Raw genomic sequence first — 21,326 nt, forward strand, 5'->3', positions numbered from 1 at the left:
GGATGAGGTGGAGGGCAGGAAGATTGCTGGAATATCTGCTCAGAATTATTCAGACAAAAAGTTTAGAAATGCGGCCGTGCGTGGTGGCTCACGCCTGTAATCTCAGCACTTTGGGAGGCTGAGACGGGCAGCTCACCTGAGGTCAGGAGTTTGAGACCACCCAGGCCAACATGGTGAAATCCCGTCTCTACTAAAAAATAAAAAAAAAAAATTTAGCCAGACGAGGGGGTGGGTACCTGTAATCTCAGCTACTTGGGAGGCTGAGGCAGGAGAACTGCTTGAACTTGGGAGGCAGAGGTTGCAGTGAGGTGAGACCATGCCACCGCACTCCATCCTAAGCAATAGATCCAGACTCTGTCTCAAAAAAAAAAAAAAAAAACTTTAGAAATGTTAACTAATGACTTTGATGAGATTTTAAGTTTAAAAACAGTAATTACAAAATCTATAGATTCTATCCCTCCTGGGGCTGTGTGGCTTCCTCTGGAACTTTTTGGCATAACAAAGAACACTCAATGTACTGGTATTATACTATATCTTCTAAGGAAGCACTTAAAACATCTTATGTTTAAAGACGAGAATGTAAGACTTAGTTTCCCATTGCATACCCAAACAGAAATGTTAACACATGTGCATCATAGTTTGTCACTTGTTCAAACTGGGTTTGGACAGACTCTAGTTTATTACATTTGAAAAGTCATTTTTCTCATATTGTTGCTGTAACAGCAGCACAAAGATAAAAATAACCTAAACAACTTTGCTAGAGAAAAGCCTGCCTACCACTGTTCCCACCTTGATCCTTCCTGGTTTCCTGCTTTCCTAACCCCAATTCTTTGAAAACAAGATGAAAACAAGCTGACCCGGTACTCAACATCTTGTGAAAAGGCTCATGACAAATGCAGTCTTTATAGAAGATTCCACATTTGAAATGTGAAATGAGATTTTTAGGAGCTACCACATAAACTTGTACTCTAGCATTGAAAGTCTTGTAGGAAAAGCATTAAGACTGTTGTCTTGGCCTCGTTCGTTCATTCTGCATCAACAAATATTTATTGAGTGTGTACTTATTATGTGCAAAGCAGTATGAGCAACTCAAGGATGGGAAAGTATAGTCTCTGAGAGATTTGCAATCTTGAAGAAAAGACAAGATTTATATAATACATATTCAAGAACAGTCAGCCTGTATCATCTCATCTGACTCTTTTATATTCAGATGAGGACATCATTAGTACAATGGAAAAACCACTGGTTGTGAAGGAAGCCACTTACTCTACTACCATTTGCTATTTCTAAGATCTGAGATAAATTACTTAACCTCAAAGGGCTGATGGGTTGGAGGGCAGGTGAAAATAACATAGACTATCTTCAGGATTGCTTTCACTTAGGCTTACTATGACCCAGAAACAGGAAGTGCAAAGCATATGCACAAGATACAGATGCATGTGAGTGGATTCAGCTCTGAGATCCCTCCCTGGTTCCTCAAAGTTGATGGTCAATGCAGCTCCTGGTTAGAGATAAACCTGCCAGGTCACAGGAGCCCAGAGTCACAGACCCACACCCTTTAATACACAGACCACTATAGTTAGGACCCTCAGTGTTTCATTTTTTGTTGCTTCTTGGGGCCTACAGGGTCAGCCTACATCTGCTAAACTGCAGTTTCCTCAACGCTGATACTTAATAATTGTATACTTGGTAGGCTTGTTCTCAGCCTTGGGCAAGATGGCTGATATGAAGGGCCTAGCATGGTGCTTGATCCATGAAGCAAGAGAAGGTGCTTCATCAATGGCTTCTTCAGATGAGGAACTGAAAGGAACATGCAAGTTTCTTGCCTCTCCAGCCTAGTAGTCTTTCTAATAAACGAATAATGGCAACTGCATTCACTTTGCAACAATAGAATGATACATTAAAGGGTGAGATAAAAACGATGATTATTTGCCGAAAGCATTGCATGTCTAAAAATCCTAAGAAATCTGTTTATTGGCCTATGTGAGTTTATCAAAGTGACTAGGTTTATAGTGAATTTACCATAATTAGGGGATTTCTTTATTGTGGTAATTACCAGTTTAATAAAAAGAGAAGAAATGTTATTTGAAATAGCAACAAAAAAGGGCGGGGGCGGGAGGGGGAAGACACAGGCAAAACCACTTTACTGAGGCCGTGGTATTGCAGTTAAAGAGTGTAATTAATGCAAGGCTGCCAAGTGGAAGGACTGGAGTTAACACTCCAGTCTTCCCAGTAACTAAGAGGCTAGGGTTTTTATGGATAATTTGGTGCACAGCAGGCTAGGGAATGGTTGCCACTGACTGATTTGGGATGAAATCACAGGGGTATGGAAAATGGTCCCAGTGTGCCGAGTCCTCCTCTGGGTAGGGGGCCACAGGACACACTAGTTGACTCATGAGTCACTGGTTGGATGGCGTCAGTCAGTGGCCAGAACACAAAAGTGAAAACAGAGCCTTAATCTGGGATATCAGTGTCATCGGTTTCTCTTCCTCCTTCCTGATGCTTTATTCTTATCACAATTCTTTTTAAGGTTTGCCTGGATTTAGATAAAGGTCTTCATCTTTTAACTGTGAATTTATTTCCGGTATGCAATTCCTATTTCAATATCCTCTTTATCATCCCTTGCCTTCTCCTTTATTGTTTCTCATGTAAAAACGATCATTTAGATTAAGAGTTAATAGCTCGGGCTGGACAAAGTGGCTCATGCCTATAATCCTAGCTCTTTGGGAGGCCAACATGGGAGGATCACTTAAGACCAGGAGTTCAAGACCACCCTGGGCAACATAGTGAGACCCTGTCTCTACATATAATTATAAAAATAAGAAGAGTTAATAACTTGAATAACAGGCACAGTTTCAGTCCTGGGTCAGTGTGTGACCTTGGACAAATTACTTATTTATAAGCCTTGGATACATTCATAATTAAGACAGAAATGATGAGAAGAACTTTGTCAGGTAATTATGAGGTTTAAATTAGGAGGTAATTCATGTAATGTGCTTAGTGGACTACCTACTTATAACATTGTAAACTCTCAGGTTATGACATCAATATGTCACTTAAATACCTTTCAAATTTTTAATTATTAAGAAAAAAAGAAAAATTAACCTTAAAATAATTTTGCTATTTTTGTTTTGTTTTGTTTTTGAGACAGGGTCTTGCTCCAGACTGGAGTGCAGTGGTGCCAACATGGCTCGCTGCAGCCTCTCAACCTCCTGGGCTCAAGCATTCTCCCACCTCAACCTCCCAAATAGCTGGGACTCCAGGTCCATGCCACCATTCCCAGCTAATTTTTTTTTTTTTTTTTTTTTTTTTTTTGGGTAGAGACTGGGTCTCACTATGTTGCCCAGGCTGTTTTTGAACTCCTGGGCTCAAATGATCCTCCTGCCTCAGCCTCCCAAAGTGCTGGGCCTACAAGTGTCAGTCACTGTGCCCAGCCAGTTCTTCTTTTTATACATAGGGTAGATCACTATAAGGAAGTCATGGTTTAATTTAAAAAGGCATGTTCCCTTCATTTGCTGTCCTGTGTTTGCCTTTTAAAAGACACCTTGAATACTTTACGGAATGGAATAGTGTATAAATAAATCGACCAAGTTTCCTTAGTCACCACACCTAAGTTAAAAAAGAAAAACGTATTTACTAAACATGGAGAGATGACAAGAAGGAAAATGCATTTCTTCAATCCTGGCTTTATGACTTTAATAGTCCAATGACCTCATTGCAGCTACTAAAGGCCGTCAAATGACAAATACGAACATTTGACGAATAAGTCAAACATTTAAATACGAACTATTTGCTATAGTTCGTATTTAAACGTTTGAAAATGAATCTCAGTTGAAAAGTTCAGGTAGGGAGGAAGGAGCATTTTTAAAGGAATTAAATGTTGTGGCTCAGGTTCAAAGCAGTGATGGCTGGCAGAAAATCAAGGTTTTCCATATTGTGTCTTAGGTAGGGACAGCAACTGGGGTGTAGGTTTTGTATACATGTATTTCTAAAATTTGAAATTGGTAAGTGTAATATGAGCATTACTTGGACTTTATTTGAATTTATTTGAATTTCAACAGCTACCAGCAGATGTGCTTAGCATGAATAGGCCCCGATTCCCAAATAGCACAGTATTTCAAATCTATTTTAGATTCTGAAACAAGAGCTGATTCCAGGAAGATAGCTCTGAACCTTTTTCCCAGCTGCAGAAATAACTCTCCTTGTTGCCCCTCTGACCTACACCAAGGGAAGCTGCTTGAAAAGATGTTCTTTTGCCAACAATCATTTTACCATTGTAACCCATAAGTGGAAAAATAAACTGTTGGTTCCTCTTCAGAAAACCTATTCTCACATTGCCAGAACCAGGTTAATAAAGAAAGAAAGCCATAGAATTCTTTTAATTCCTGTCTCATTTTCCAAAGTGACCTTTAAATTTTTGTTACCACAGGGAGCCCCATTGTTCATGGCCTGCCAACAATTGGTTACTAGTAATCTTTCCTCAAATAATTAAATTCATCTAGGGAGGATTTAGGATCACTCTGCCCCCAGCTCCCAATTTCTTGGACTTTGCCTGAACCAATTCCTTCTCCCTCCTTCTGTTCCCACCTCTTACCTTAGGATGTATAAGCCTTTCTCATTTGAAGCAAAAACCTCTCACCTGAATTCTCCTCTAGCTATTGTCCTATCTTGTTTCTTTTCTTCACCAAGTGTCTGGAGCTGATGAATTCCTATTAAGTCAAATGGAAATTCTAACTTTGCTTTCAGACATTATTATGTTTTTATTGGGAGCCTCTTTGTGCCAGGCACACTTATAGGCCCCTAAAAAACATTTTCTTGATTAAAAAATACATGAATAATGCATGCTTATTATAATAGCTCAACAATACAGGAACAGATAAAGATAGCATCAGTGCCTCTCCCCACCCAGCTCCATATTTTACCCTGTCCACCACAGGAGATAAGAATTATTTACCCTCTTTTGTAGCTGAGAAAGGCTCAGAGAGTACCCCATAGACTATAAAAGGAGGAGCTTTAGGGTCAGATTGCCTGTGTTCATTTTTTGACCTTGCCATTTCCTATGTGCCCATCTGCAAATTACTTAATATTTCTGAACCTCAGTTTTCTTATCTGTTGAACAGAGCTAATGACAGTACCTGGTTTATATGATGTGATAAGGATGTAATGTGCCAAAACAAAATTGTTGGATTTAGGCCCACTTCATTGTGGTAAATGATTGTGTTGGTGGATCTTGTTTACTCTTATTTTATTCAGTATTTTTGTATCAATATTAACAAGTAATACTAACAAGTCCTTTAGTTGCAGGCCATAAGTTCTAGTATATGAGGTTTCCATTGTTATTTTGAAGGTGTTCTATAATTTATTTATTTCCTTTTTGACCCAAGAATTGGTTTAGAGAGTTAACTTATATCAGCGATTACAGAACTGTTCTCAGAACATGTTGCTCACACTCTTTCTACTTTATTGCAATATATTGAGGGTTTTTTAATGGCATAATAAATTCTCAATTTTTGTGAATGTCCAATGGGCATGTGAAAATAAGAGGTATTCTCTATTTTCAGGATGCTGAGCCCACAATAGCAAAAATAATGAGAGCCAACATTGATCAAATACTGACTACGTGCTAACTTTTGCTCTTTAGAACAATTCTGTGTGGTAGGCACTATTATTATGTCAGTTTTACAGATATGGAAACTGAGGCACGAAAGTAACTTTCCCAAAGTTATTTAGTAACTAAGCGCAGTTTGAGATTTGGACCCACCACTGTTAACCACTACATTTCAACTAATTTAATCTTTGTATCACCCCTGTATGTAGATATTATCTGTGAAACAGAGGAAGAAAACTCAGGCTTAACGAGGTTAAGCATTTGCCCAAAGTCACATTAGGTCACACCTTGCATTCTTCCACTTTCTCCTTGGTATTCCTTTCTTCTGCCTTATCCATTGTCAAAAGGAGACTAGGATGCTGATGTGGTTTGGCTGTGTGTCCCCACCCACATCTCATCTTGTAGCTCCCAAAAATCCCATGTGTTGTGGGAAGAACCTGGTGGGAGATCACTGAATCCTGGGGGTGGGTCTTTCCCATGCTGTTTTCGTGATAGTAAATAAGTATCACAAGATCTGATGGTTTTAAAAATGGGAGTTTCCCTGTACAAGTGCTGTCTCTTTGCCTGCTGCCATCCGTGCAAGATGTGACTTCCTCCTCCTTGCCTTCCAGCAAGATGGTGAGGCCTCCCCAGCCACATGGAACTGTAAGTCCATTAAACTTCTTTCTTTTGTAAATTGCCCAGTCTTGGGTATATGAATCAGCAATGTGAAAATGGTCTAATACAGATGCTTATCTTTTGACCCTCCTACTTCTTATTATACAAATTTTCATACATTATATATATATATATATACGCATATATATGTAAAAAAAAGTACATATATATATATATAGCATAGTAGAATCAAATAGCTCATATTCCATCTAGTTAAAATTTGCTATATTTTCTTTCCTTTCCTCCCTCCCTTTCCATAAGTTTGTTTTTGGCATTGTAGTTGAACTTTGCAAAGGCAAGTTACAAATCATAACACTTGACCCCCTAAATACTAAAATTCCTCTCGTGAGAATAAGAATGCTGTTTCCTATACTTATAATGCCATTTATCACACCAAAGAAAATTCGTATAATTCTTCTTTTAAAAATTTCCTATTAAGTCCATAATTTAATTTCCTCTACTGTCCCAAGAATGCTTTTGAGAGCTTTCCTGTCCTCTACCCCAAACCAGGATCATGTATCTTGTTAAAACAACTCACCACCTAAATTGATACTTATATTTTGAAAGGGCATTAAGATTTCTACTTGTCTCTAAATAATATGCATCCACCCATCTCCAGACCAGTGCCCCCCACACCCTTTTTGGGCAATTATCTTGGACCCTCTCCCTTTCCTCCCACCTTGTTTTTACATCTGAGTTTGCTGCACTGTCTCCTGACTTCTGCTCAGCTTCTGCCCTTCATGGCTACTCTCCTGTGTCTGCCCTCTTTGTTCTAAGCTCGCTGAGCAGGATCCATGCCTGTTTCATCCATCACTAAACATCCATTACCTCCCTGCTGCCACACAAAATGTGGTCAATAAATGTACACTTACTGTTCTTCCTGTGCTATTTGGATTTGATGACAGAATCTGGCTTCTTGGTTTCAGCTAGTGATTGTAATATCTTTTCTCAATATTCCAGCAGTTCAGTATACAGTGTACGTAAAATAATGAAATTCTGGTATATTTATTTTACTATGATTATTCAGTACTCTAAAAAGTCCTGAATTATCATCTTGAAACATAAGAGTTACACAGTATATTAAAATTTGAAAAGAACAAAGAAGCAACTCTATATTCCTCAAAAGAGAAAATAACAATTGACAACCCAAGCCTTTTTTTGTTTTTTGAGACAGGTTGTCACTCTGTCACCCAGACTGGAGTGCGGCGGCAATCAATAGTCACTGCAAGCTCGTACTCCTGGGCTCAAGCCATCCTCCCACCTCAACCTCCTAAGAAGCTAGGACTACAGGTATGCACCACCATGCCTGGCTGATCTTTAAATTTTTTTGTAGAGATAGGGTGATATGGTTGGATATTTGCTCAAATCATATGTTGAAATGTAATCCCCAGTGTCTAAGGTGGAGGCTGGTGGGAGGTGACTGGATCATGGGGGCAGTTGCTCATGAATGGTTTAGCACCGTCCCCTTGGTGCTGTCTTCTTGACAGTCAGTGAGTTCTCACAAGATCTGGTCATTTAGAAGGGTGTGGCACCTCTCTCTCCTGCTCTGGCCACGTGATGTGTCTGTTTTCCTTTTGCCTTCTGCCACAATTGTAAACTTTAAGTCTCCCCAGAAGATGAGCAGATGCCAGCATCGTGCTGCCTTGAAAGCCTGCTGAGCCAATTAAACTTATTTTCTTTATAAATTACCCAATCTTAGGTATTTTTAAAAATAGCAATTCAGAAATGACCTAACACACAATCATCTCACTACCTTGTCCAGGCTGGTCTCAAACTCCAGCCTCAGGTGATCCTCCCACTTTGGTTTTCCATAGTGCTGGGATTACAGGCATGAGACTAAACCTTTTATCACATACATAAATCTTACTCCTACTTCAAAGACCTTTCAACAAAGTGGAATGAGAATGGGACAGTAATTAATTAGGGTGATATAGTTGCACTTAATCTATATGCAAACAGAATAAATTAAAGATGATGAAGATAAAACTAAAAATGATTTACTTGAAACAAAAGCTACAGTTTGCCATCCATAAAAATACTATTTCTAAAAAAAGGTAATGATGAGAGATTATTCTAAAATGATAAATTCAAGAAAATACTAGGAATTAAAGCAAAGCTCTCTTCACCTTTCTGCCACCAGTGTAGAAACTGAAAGCTTCTATAGCAGCTGGAAAAAAAATTTGCTCCAAAAAATACTGTCATGGTAATGACATCATCAATGTACTTTGTGTTTTACCATCACACCAGTTTTTAAAGGTCCAGTCATAGTTCATTTTCACCCAATTTTCCATGATTAACTTTTATTCATTTACTGTAGTATCAATTTCTTTTCAAATACTTAATAAATTTTATCTAGATTAGGCTAGAATGATTATATATGTCTAACACTTAGGTATTAGAAATATATTTTATATATTTTTAAATTTGCATTTAAAACGTATTATTGAGTTTCACTTGTATTTCCTGAATTCTAAACACTTTCAAAATAAAAGTCTGGTATAAATACTGGTATTCTGGTTTTGTGTAACATAAACACTGTAACAGTGGTTGTGTCATTTTGCTCCTGTATTGCATTCACTAGTGAGGACGAATGGCACTAGCCAGGACACAGGTCTGGTCACAAGCCTGTGGCTCTGCTCACCACTGGCTGAAACACGCTGGGGCCAGTCTGTCAGACCAGGATTGTACACAGACCTTTTAGCCTCTTACAGTTTCACTAGGCACAATAATGTATATTTTCTTTCTGTGAGAGCTACATTAGTAAAAAATGATAAAATCATAATTTATTAACTCTGCCATGGTAAATCATTTCCCATTCCCTAGTAATTCAAGTATTTTTCGCTCCTCTTATCTATATGTATATGCAATAAAGATGACTGCAGCTGTAAAGCTACTTGGTTAATCACTTAAAGCTTCTTTTTGACCATTTCCTTTGCAAACAGTTTGGTAGAATTTCCATGAGAAACGGAGGAAATTAACAAAAGGACACATCTCCCTCTCTTGTTTACCAACATTCTTTTGAATCTTAGGAAAGTAACATACTGTATTCTGGCCCTCAGCTTTCTAAGCTGGGTGGCCTAGTTCTAAGAGCAATAGTTCTGTATGTTAAATCACGATACAAAGAAAGTTGTTTAAAGAATTTAAGTGGAGAGAAGGATCCTTTTCAAAACAAGAACTGAAAAACAATATTTGAGGAATCCAAGGAAAACAAGACTATACAATTGGCAGGCTCTTTTCAATTATCTAATATTAAGTTTATCTTTTAAAACATCATGCGTTTTGTTTCCCAGAGACTTTACACACTTACAGCTCTATGATATGCAGATGAGTAGCTAAATTACACTCTCCAAGAAGCCATATCTTTCTTCCTTCCCTTACTCATTTTTCTTACCTTTTTCTCCACATCTGATTCTGCCTCTAGCTGACAAAACATTTCAGAGATTGTATATAGCTCTCCTGTTCCCCCCTATTTTTAGGAAAAACAATTTCTACCCAGAATATTTCAGGCTCCAAAGTTGAAATTGTATATTATTCTTTTCAACAGTTTCTAGTCCATGCCTTAGAACAAAGCAGAATGTAACCCCGAAAGAAAACAACGCTTCTCAATGAACTCAAAGAATACTATCACTTCTCACCTTTCAATTAAAAAAAAATACATTTCCTATTTTTGATAGGAAATATATGGGTACCCTTGAGGGTACTATGTGCTAATATATGTGTACGCTTGAGGAAATGTATCATGCCAGGGCATATGACTTTAAGAAATACAAAATTCTAAAGGCGCCTGCCTTCTCACTGATTTTATCCAAAGGTGGTGGTGCTGTAGCTTGGCCCTAAAACACAGATCCAGCTTTGAGTCTCCTGTCAATGGTTTGGACCACCCATTGCCCTAAGACATTGCCACCTTCATGTCATTCCCTCTCATTTTTCAGGTTTTTAATTTTTTTGCTAATTCTCACTTCTCTCTTGTCTTATCTCCCAGTGATTTCAACACACACATAGACTATCCTTCCAACCCTCGCCTGTTGGCTCACTGACCTCCTCTCCTGCAATGACTGTATCCTCCATCGGCCTCATTAGGGACCAACTTGGATGCATGAGTCGAATTCTGACTAATTCCTTGCAGGTTGTTCTCCAACCACTGTCTCTCAGCAATCTAGCTTATTCTCCCAGGACTTGACCCCAGGAGACCTTAATTACCCTGCATCTTCCAATTCATTGATCAGACCACCTTTTCACTGACCTCATCCTGTATGCCTTCCATTCCTCTAGCTTAAACTCTGTGATCAATTATTATAATCATTCTCTTGTCCTTCATGTTTCAGCTCTAAATGCAACTCTGCTGATTCACACTGCACCTGTTAAGTTGAATGTGGCTGGAGAAAAATTCATAGCCATGCTGATGGGCCTCACTTCCAATTCATGACTTTAATATTGCCTGACAATACTTTAATTTAGGTCATAGTCTAGTCACCCTTCTACTCTCCAGACAACTATCTCATACCTTCTTCTCTGTCCTCAGACTTCCACTGCCTCTTGCCCCATCCTCACACTCATTTGATCATCTGGCTTTCTATTCCACTGAGAACACTGAAGCAATCAGAAGATTTCACAGATCTCACTATTCTACCTGTTTACCAGCATATATGTCAGGCATCCCCAAACTTTTTACACAGGGGGCCAGTTCATTGTCCCTCAGACCGTTGGAGGGCCGCCACATACTGTGCTCCTCTCACTGACCACCAGTGAAAGAGGTGCCCCTTCCTGAAGTGCAGTGGGGGGCCGGATAAATGGCCTCAGCGGGCCATAGTTTGGGGATGCCTGATATATACCCTTCACACTTTGACTTCCTGCCAGTTACCACTAGGGAATCTGTCATGCTCCTACCTAAAGCTGACATCTCCTTCTCCACGTAGGCACCAGATTGCATCTCCTCTTGACTATTCCAGGACATCCCTCCAATAATGTTTCTTTCTGTCTCTTACATCATTAGTTTCTGCTCCCTAGTGAATGATTCACATCAACCTGCTGCTTTACACATGCTTCATCTCCCATTGTAAAAACATGTTTTTTGATCCATTTCCCCACCAGCTATCATTCCATTTCTTTGAAGCAAAACTTCTCAAAAGAGTTATATATACTTGCTGTTTTCACTTTTCCCCTTCCTGTTTTCTCTTAAACTTATTCCAGCCTAGCTATTATCCCACCACTCCACTGAAAGTAGCTTCACTACTCTTGTCATTACCCCATTTCTTTATTTTTTTTTGGAGAAAAATTCTTCAAAAGAATTGTCAATATTGTTTCCAATTTCTTTTCCCCCTTTCCCTTTCAAACATATTTCAACCCCCACCACTCCACTGAAAGTGCTCTTGTTGAGTCACCAGTGACTCTTTGTTATAAAATCCAACTTTCAATTCTCAGACCTCATCTGAACTGACCTATGAGCACCCTGTGACACAGCCGAACACCTTCCTTTACACATTCGGCTTCAAACACATGACATCTCTTGGTTTCCTTCCTACCCTGCTGGTGTCTCTTCAGTCTTCCTCACTGGTTTTTCCTCTTCTTTGGGAACTTATAATTTTGGAGCCTTCAGGGCCCAGTTTATCAGGACTCACTCTCTTAGTGTTTTCATCCAACCCTTTGGCTTTAAATTCCATGTTTGCTGATTATCCCAAAATGTGAATACCTATCTCAGACCTCTCCTGAGCTCTAAACTCACTATGCCTACTTGGTATCTAAACTGTTGCCCAATAATCATCTCAAACAATATGTTAAAAAAAAAAAAAAAGACAACTCTAATTTTCCTGCAGAGATCCTCCTCATTATAATCGTCACCACCTCTACTTCCAGTAACTCCATCCTACCAGCTGCTCAGGTCAAATTCCTTGGAATCATCCTTATACCCCATGCTGGGAGGTGGGGCCTTTAAAAGGTGATCAGGTCATTAAGATGGATTTATGTCTTTCTTGCAAGACTGGATTGCCTACCATGAGAATGGATTAGTTTTTGAAAGAGTGGGTTGCTCTAATGCCGGTCAGTCTCTTTTGTCCATTCTTTCCCAGGTGCTTGCTTGCCCTTCTGGCTTTTCACCATGCAGCTTCATAGCATAGCATATTGGACTTCTCAGCCTCCAGAACTGTGAGCTAAATAAGCTTTTCTGTATAGATTACCCAGTCTCAGGTACTCAGTTCTAGCAGCACAAAATGAACTAAGAGATCCCATAGCCAATTTACCATGAAATCACGCTGACTCTACCATCATAGTATATCCGCCATCTACCTCCATTGCTACCACCTGGTCTGAGAAACATCTTTCACCTGGGTTACTGCAGTAGCCTCCTAAAAGATCACCCTAAATCTACCACTGCTACCACACAGATTATTTTTCACCCAGGACCCAGAATGATTCACACAGAACTTAAGTCAGATTTTGTGTCCTATGCTCAAAATCCTGTAGTAGTTTTCCATTTCACTAAGAATAAAAACCAAATTTCTTACACTATCACACAAGACCATACTTGATCTAGCCTCCCTCATTTACTCTGCTCCAGCCACACTGGCCACCTTGTTGTTTCTTGAACATTCTGGGCATGGTCCTATCTTAGTGCCTCTGCTTAGCACTTCTCTTCCTGAAATGGTCTTCTCCAAGATTTCTACTTAACTGACTCTCTCAACTTCTTTGACTCTTTGCCAAAACCTCATCTTTTCAATGAGGTTTCCTCTGACCACCCTATTTCATACTATAATCTGCTCCCCATTCCCTACCCCCAGAACTTTCAATCTTTGTTTTTTCACAGTGCTTATAACTTTCTAATATGAAATATTGTTTTCTTGTTACCACTGTTATCTTTCTCCACTGCTAAAATGTAAACTTCAGGAAGGAAGAGATCTTCCCTGCTATATCCAGAGAACTTATAAGAGTACCAGGCACACAATAGGTACCCAATAAATATTTTATGTTTATTAAATGTTCAATAAACATAAAAAATGGATTACATGTTCCTTGAAGGTTCAGTAGTATTTCCCTCAAAATCATTTGACCTTCATGCTATTTTTGTGGAAAGATTTTTTTAAGCTTGTGATTTCATTTATTTAGTATCTCTAGGTCTATTTATGTTTTCTATTGCATTTCAGTCCATGTTGATAAGTTTTACATTTCTATGAAGCCATATATTTCATCTAAGTTTGAAAATGTATTGGCATAAAGCTGTCTAACATGCTCTCTTACATTTCTTTAAATCACCACTGTGGTTATATTTTTCTTTCCAAATGTTTATTTTCTCTCTCCGTTTATTATCAATCTGGTTGATACTCTGTTGTCTTACATAACTCTCCTCTTTATTATTACCTTTTCTCTGTGTTCTTTGGCCTAACTCTATTGGTCTTTTTCTTTATTACTCAAATTATTTTTCATGATCAGTGATACAGCACTTGCCAATATTTCCAGATTCCTCCTAGACTCAGGAGAATATTACACCTCCCTGTCCTATTAAAGTTAGGCAAGGCCAACTGACTAGCTCTGGCCAATGATATATGTCACTTTTGATGGAAACATCTAAAAACCTATGCATGGGGAAACAATGACTTCAATAAACAGTGCTGGGTCAATTAGATATTTATATGGGAAAAACAAATTGTGACGCCACTCATAAAAATCATTTCCAGATGGATGGCAGATATAAATTTGAACAATCTTGGTGAGATTAAGGTTTCTCTTTTTTTCCTCTTTTTAAAAATAGAGATGGGGTCTTTCTGTGTTGCCCAGGCTGGTCCTAGGTTCAAGTGATCCTCCTGCCTCTGTCTCTCAAAGTGCTGGGATTACAGGCGTGAGCCCAGATAAGGTTTCACAAACAGAGCAGAAAAACACTAAGGTAAAGGGGGAGACGACAAATTGACAAATATTAAGATGAAAAACTTTTGTTCTTTGAAAGGTATCATTAAGATGGTGAAAAAGGCCAGGGCAGTGGCTCATGCCTGTAATCCCAGCACTCTGGGAGGCTGAGGTGGGTGGATCATGAAGTCAGGAATTTGAGACCAGCCTAGCCAATATGGTGAAATCCCATTTCTACTAAAAATACAAAGATTAGCCAAGCATGGTGGCATGCACCTGTAATCCCGCAACGCAGGAGGCTGAGGCAGAAGAATCACTTGAACCCCGGAGGTGGAGGTTGCAGTGAGCCGAGATTGTGCCACTGCACTCCAGCCTGGGTGACAGAGTGAGACTGGAAGCATTCCCTCTGAAATCTGGCACTAGACAAGGATGCCCTCTCTCACCACTCCTATTCAATATAGTACTGGAAGTTCTAGCCAGATCAATCAGGCAAAAAAAAAGAAATAAAGGGTATTCAAATAGGAAAGGAAGAAGTCAAATTGTCTCTATTTGCAGACCACATGATTGTATATCTAGGAGACCCCATCGTCTCAGCCCAAAATCCCCTGAAACTGATAAGCAACTTCAGCAAAGTCTCAGGACACAAAATCAGTGTGCAAAAATCACAAGCATTCCTATACACCAATAACAGACTTAAAGAGAGCCAAATCAAGAACAAACTGCCATTCACAATTGCTACAAAGAGAATAAAATACCTAGGAATACAACAAACAAGGAACATAAAGGACCTCTTCAAGGAGAACTACAAGCCACTGCTCAACGAAATAAGAGAGGACACAACAGATGGAGAAACATTCCATGTTCATGGTTAGGAAGAATCAATATCATGAAAATAGCCATACTGCCCAAAGTAATTTACAGATTCAATGCTATTCCCATCAAGCTACCAATGACCTTCTTCACAGAACTGGAAAAAACCACCTTAAACTTCATATGGAACCAAAAGAGAGCCCGCATAGCCAAGAAAATCCTAAGCAAAAAGAACAAAGCAGGAGGCATCACACTACCAGACTTCAAACTATACAACAAGGCTACAGTAATCAAAACAGCATGGTACTGGTACCAAAACAGATATAGACCAATGGAACAGAACAGAGGCCTTGGAGGCCAACACAACATATCTACAACCATCCAATCTTTGACAAACCTGACAAAAACAAGCAATGGGGAAAGTATTCCCTGTTTAATAAATGGTGTTGGGAAAACTGGCTAACCATGTGCAGAAAGCAGAAACTGGATCCCTTCCTGACACTTTACACTAAAATTAACTCCAGATGGATTAAAGACTTAAACATAAGACCTAACACCACAAAAACCCTAGAAGAAAATCTAGGCAAAACCATTCAGAACATAGGCATAGGCAAGGACTTCATGACCAAAACACCAAAAGCATTGGCAACAAAAGCCAAAATAGACAAATGGGACCTAATCAAACTCCACAGCTTCTGCACGGCAAAAGAAACAGTCATTAGGGTGAATCGGCAACCAACAGAATGGGAAAAAATTTTTGCAGTCTACCCATCTGACGAAGGGCTGATATCCAGAATTTACAAAGAACTAAAACAGATCTACAAGAAAAAAACAAGCCCATTCAAAAGTGGGCTAAGGATATGAACACTTTACAAAAGAAGACATACAGGAGGCCAAGAAACATATGAAAAAATGCTCATCATCACTGGTCATTAGAGAAATGCAAATCAAAACTACATACTACATTGAGATACCATTTCACGCCAGTTAGAATGGCGATCATTAAAAAATCTGGAGACAACAGATGCTGGAGAGGATGTGGAGAAATAGGAACACTCTTACACTGTTGGTGGGAGTGTAAATTAGTTCAACCATTGTGGAAGACAGTGTGGCGATTCCAGAAGGACCTAGAAATAGAAATCCCATTTGACCCAGCAATCCCATTACTGGGTATATAGCCAAAGGATTATAAATCGTTCTACTATACGGACACATGCACACGAATGTTCATTGCAGCACTGTTTACAATAGTAAAGACCTGGTACCAACCCAAATGCCCGTCAATGATAGATTGGACAGGGAAAATATAGTACATATACACCATGGAATATCATGCAGCCATCAAAAATGATGAGTTCATGTCCTTTCTAGGGACATGGATGAACCTGGAAACCATCATTCTCAGCAAACTGACACAAGAGCAGAAAATCAAACACTGCATGTTCTCACTCATAGGCGGGTGTTGAACAATGAGAACACATGGACACAGGGAGAGGAGCACTACACACTGGGGTCTGTTGGGGTGAAATGGGGGAGGGATGGGGGATGGGGATGTGGGAAGAGATAGCTTGGGGAGAAATGACAGATACAGGTGAGGGGACGAAGGCAGCAAATCATACTGCCATGTGTGTACCTATGCAACAATCTAGCATGTTCTTCGCATGTACCCCAAAACCTAAAATGCAATTTAAAAAATGTTCAAATAGGCCAGGCGCAGTGGCTCATGCCTGTAATCTCAGCACTTTGGGAGGCTGAAGTCGGTGTTCACCTGAGGCCACAAGTTCAAGACCAGCCTGGCCAACATGGCAAAACTGTCTCAACTAAAAATACAAAAAGAAAAAGAAAAATTAGCCAGGAGTGGTGGTAGGTGCCTCTAATCCTAGCTACTCCAGAGGCTGAGGCAGGAGAATTGCTTGAACTCGGGAGGTGGAGGCTTCAGTGAGCCGAGGTTACGCCATTGCACTCCAGCCTGGGCAACAAGAGCTAAACACCATCTCCAAAAAAAAAAAAAAAAAAAAAGTGAGGAGATTTTTAAATATATATATACTGGAATATATGCATTACACATAATCTCACCATCTTTTTTTTTCTTCCAGTATATGGATTACAAATATCTTCTCCCACTGGAAGAAAAACTAGTATTCGGCATGTAAAAAGGCTTCCTACACATCCGTCTGAAAGACATAGAAGGCGGGTCCAGCAGAGACACAGAAGGCTCGGACACTGCACAAGCGAGGATATCCTAATGGCCAAAAAACACATGAGAAAGTTCTCAGTTCATTAGACTTCGGCTAAATGCAAATTAAAATCACCAGGTAATACCATTACTCATCCTGCACAAGGGCTAAAATAAGTAAGATGAACAAGACACCACCACGGACTCGCGAGACTGAGGGGCGGGTGTCGCGAGACTGACGAGTGGGCGGCGCAAATGGTCGAGGCGTCCACTCGCCATTTTGTGTGAGGGACGCCGACGCTGCGCCCAGCTGGCCTGGTCTCTACCCAGTGCAGCCCTGGCCGCCACCAACGTGAGCCTCCTGGAAAGTCCTCGCAGCCCGCCTACTCTCGGCCGTGTCCTGGAAGACCCGCACCAGGGCCGGCGGTCCGGAGACGAGAGTGAGGCGAAGCAGGTAATGGCGGAGACACTGGAGAGCCGCTCGGAGCCAATTTTGCTCCCACCGCCAGGGCTTCCAGAGGAATGGGTGGCGCCCCAGGATCCCACAGATGGTGGCGATACTCTCCACGTCTTGGTCGATGGGGGTCGCGGTCATGGAGCCATCGACGCGGAGGGCGGGAAAACGGCCTCTGCCTCCGTGGCCGCTGACGGCATCCTCAGAGCTGGCTCTCCGGGGGAAGAGAGGCGCGGCCCCGGCGGGGAGAAGGCGCCAGAACCCTGGGGCACAGGGAGGCCGGGGTCCGAAGGGACTGCAGTGGGGAAGCCCGAGGACCTGAAGCCTGAAGAGTGGGCCTTGCTCTCCGCCGCGGGGGTCGAGAAGCCCGGAGGCACAGAAATGGACGTGGCGGGAGCAAACAGCGCGGCGGATGAGGTGGCCGTGGAGGCAGGGCCTGCGCCCCGCAGCCTGGATCTCCGCCTGAACCCCCTGCAGGCCGTCCACCTGGAACTGGCCTCCGTGAATGCCGAGGCCGACAGGGCCCTGCTGCGGCTGGGGCGCAGGTTTGGGCCGATACACGAGTACTACCTGGAGCGGAGGAATGACGTGATCCGCAGCATCCCGGGCTTCTGGCTCACTGCCTTCCGCAACCACCCACTGCTGTCTGCCGTGATCAGAGGCCAAGATGCAGCGATGCTGAGCTACTTAACCGACCTGGAAGTGAAGGAGCTCAGACACCCTAGGACCGGGTGCAAGTTCAAGTTCTTCTTTCGAAGAAACCCTTACTTCAGAAACAAGCTGATTGTCAAGGCGTATGAGGTCATAGCCTACGGCCAAGTGGTGTCTTTTTCCACTCTAGTTACGTGGCGCCGGGGCCATGGACCGCAGTCCTTCATTCATAGGAACCGACATGTCATCTGCACCTTCTTCACTTGGTTTTCAGACCACTGCCTTCCAGAGTCTGACAGGATTGCTCACATTATTAAAGAGGACATCTGGCCGAATCCACTGCAGTACTACTTGTTGCGTGAAGGCGCCCAGAGAGCTAGACGTCGCCCGGTAAGGGAGCCAGTGGAGATCCCGAGGCCCTTTGCGTTCCAGTCTGGTTAACCCTGGCCTTTGGAACTGCTCCCGCAGAAGGCCTCCTGCCACCACCTGCTGGACCTGTGCTTGGGCAACAGTATTAGGTATGCCCTTTCCTCTTTTTGTTCTGACTTTTCTGTACTCTCTGTCTAAACTTTCCGTTCTCTCACCCTGAAGATTGAGACCTTGGTGGCTCTGCTGCTCCCCTTTCGCCTGGTCGTCTTGCTGTTCTGCGTTAACATCACAGGCTCCCAGCCGATGAGTCACATCCTTCTAAGTGAATGATGCTGTAGACTGCACTGTCTTTACCTTTGTTTGGACACTGTTTGTTCCCGGGACCTCTGGTCTGGCTCCTCCTACCTGGATTTCTAGCTGTGTCTAAGAACCTATTCTGCTCACCCTGTTCTACATCTGACAATACAGGCGGCCTGTGGACAACTGCTAGGCATTGATGAAGTCAAGGAAGAACAGCAGGGGGCAGCTTGGTCTGCGTGAATTATGGGACTCCCCATTACTTTTCCTGAGACTCTGGTCACTGATTGCTGCCTGCTACTGGCTATGCCCACCACCTTGGGCAGCTCCCTGCTGAGTGAACATATTCCAGACCATTGCCAGCTCCACTCTCTGGTTTCTAATAAACAGGATCTCCAGAACACTGGTGGTGGATACAGGTTTCCTGTCAACACACAAAAGACCCGTTCCTCTACCAAAAGATCTCTGAATTCTTCACCACCATCACTCTTGTCACCCAGAAATCCTACTGTCAAACAAGTGGTTGAGGGGACATGATAGACCCTATCCTCATGGCAAGGGTAATATCTTGACAAGTACCAGGCTTTCTCAGCCACCATCAGTGGCTTCATTAAAATCTAGGTACCTTTATTTGCCTCCCTTCCTGTACCTAATGAAGTGCCAGAGTGGGTGTACACTTTCTTTTCTCTCATCTATCTCTTCTGTCTTTTTTTTTTTTTTAAAGTGGTAATTATGAACTATCCACAGAAGCAGGCCTTTTAGTTTCTTGGCTCTTTTTGTCATGTCCAGGGGCAGGCTTTTCTGTAAAATACACTGCCAGATCTCTTATTGCCCACTCTTTCTTTTCAGCCCCTCATCCCTCCTTAGCAATTCCTACAGGGTTTAAAGGAATACAGAGCTGGATGGAATGAAAGGTGATTTCTAGTTCAGAGTGGATAGAAGAACTAAAGAGATTGTGATGGGTGCTCTAAGCATGGAAAACTGAACAAAAAGGCAGAGGTGAGGCAGAAATGTTTCAGGGGAAAATTGGGCCTAGAATGAACACTGGGTTGACTTGAGATCCTGTGAGGAAGGGGAACTAACTTACTGTTAGCTATGATTGGAAGAGAAGTATTTTTTTTTTTTTAAATTGAGATAGAAGACTAGAAGATGGCTGTTAAACACTGCAATTTTGGGTATTTTCTTTCTTGTTTGCATGTGGCCTTATTTATGTAGAAGATTAATACTGTGTTGTAACACTTTCTCTGTTTCTGTTTACTGGGAAGATTGAGCTGTACAGATTTACTTTCAATTTGGAATAATATCGGTCTTTCTTTTTTGTACATTATAGAGACTTAATGTGGATATTCATGACAGTTTTCAGCCTGGTCTTGTTTCTGTTAAAACCGTATCTTTAACATTTTAATTTGAATAACCTGGTCTTATCTGATGCAGAAGACTGGAAACTGTTGTGTTCATGATAAATAAATTACAAAAAATTTATGGTTCTTATTGTCTTTCTTGATAATTTATTCTGGTAACAACTTAGTAATTAATATGCCTGTTTTGTTTTGTTTTGTTTTTTGTTTTTGGAGACGGAGTCTTGCTCTGAACCCAGGCTGGAGTACAGTGGCGTGATCTCGGCTCACAGCGACCTCCACCTTCTGGGTTAAGCAATTCTCCTGCCTCAGCCTACCAAGCAGCTGGGATCACAGGTGATCACCAGCACGCTGGGCTAATTTTTGTATTTTTAGTAGAGACAGGGTTTCACCGTCTTGGCCAGGCTGGTCTTGAACTCCTGACCTTGTGATCCACCTGCCTCGGCCCAAAGAATGGAAGTGCTTGTGACACAGACTGCTTTGTGAAACTGGAATGATACCATTGGCATATTTGTCTGATCCATTAAGTCAGTGGCATCTTTCCTTATGAATGGATGGTGGTAAAATTAAAGCTTGTTACTGAAAAAGAAAATGATGGAAAATAACAAAGGTTGAAAGTAACAGAGATACCAGAAGGCTCTTACACTGCTTATGGGAGAGTAGCTTTGTACAAATACTTTGGAAAGTTGTTTGGCAGTATCAGTACACACCCTCTGATTTAGCACTGGGAATATACCCAACAGAAATCTATACATATATTCACACAAAGATGTGCATAAACCATTTATAACAGCACAATTTTAATAGCCGACACTGGGAGCTGCCCTAACGTCCATCAGTAGTGAAAAAATTAATTTTTAAAAATGTTCACACGATATAATATGAGAAAGAATTATGCCTACATGCAGTAATATGAATGAATCTCACAAATATGTTGTTGGATGTAAGAAGCCAGACACAAGAGTACATGCTATATAATTCTTCTATGTATGAAGTATAACAGCAGGTAAAACTAATCTATGGTGGTAGAAGTCAGGATAGTGGTTACTGCCAAGGACAGTGACAGTTCTGAGATTTACCTTCCTTGCAAGCTTCACAAGTTAGCCTTACATG

General features: G+C 41.2%; 2 protein-coding genes and 1 long non-coding RNA gene across 6 annotated transcripts in view; 2 read left to right on the top strand and 1 right to left on the bottom strand.

Annotated features, from left to right (window-relative positions):
* The window catches only part of LOC141584686 (uncharacterized), a 67,898-nt gene extending 59,574 nt beyond the window's left edge, over window positions 1-8,324 (top strand). The window contains exons 2-3 of the long non-coding RNA XR_012517921.1: window positions 6,220-6,253; window positions 7,440-8,324. This is a non-coding gene — a long non-coding RNA (uncharacterized LOC141584686). The remainder of the gene's footprint in view (window positions 1-6,219; window positions 6,254-7,439) is intronic.
* The window catches only part of ACYP2 (acylphosphatase 2), a 191,188-nt gene that overhangs the window by 32,493 nt on the left and 137,369 nt on the right, over window positions 1-21,326 (bottom strand). The window contains exon 4 of one of the 4 annotated variants that reach the window (XM_074400161.1): window positions 237-354. The exons of the other annotated variants lie outside the window; for them this stretch is intronic. Coding sequence (XP_074256262.1) covers window positions 249-354 — 106 coding nt within the window. The 3' untranslated portion in view covers window positions 237-248. The remainder of the gene's footprint in view (window positions 1-236; window positions 355-21,326) is intronic. 4 annotated transcript variants of the gene reach the window in all.
* On the top strand, window positions 8,856-20,832 carry TSPYL6 (TSPY like 6). The gene is made up of 2 exons (XM_074387938.1): window positions 8,856-8,949; window positions 17,303-20,832. The coding sequence occupies exons 1-2, from the start codon at window positions 8,856-8,858 to the stop codon at window positions 18,628-18,630; spliced, it is 1,422 nt and encodes a 473-aa protein (XP_074244039.1). The 3' UTR covers window positions 18,631-20,832.

Source organism: Saimiri boliviensis, chromosome 1 (assembly GCF_048565385.1).
Source record: "Saimiri boliviensis isolate mSaiBol1 chromosome 1, mSaiBol1.pri, whole genome shotgun sequence".
Lineage (NCBI taxonomy): Eukaryota > Metazoa > Chordata > Mammalia > Primates > Cebidae > Saimiri > Saimiri boliviensis.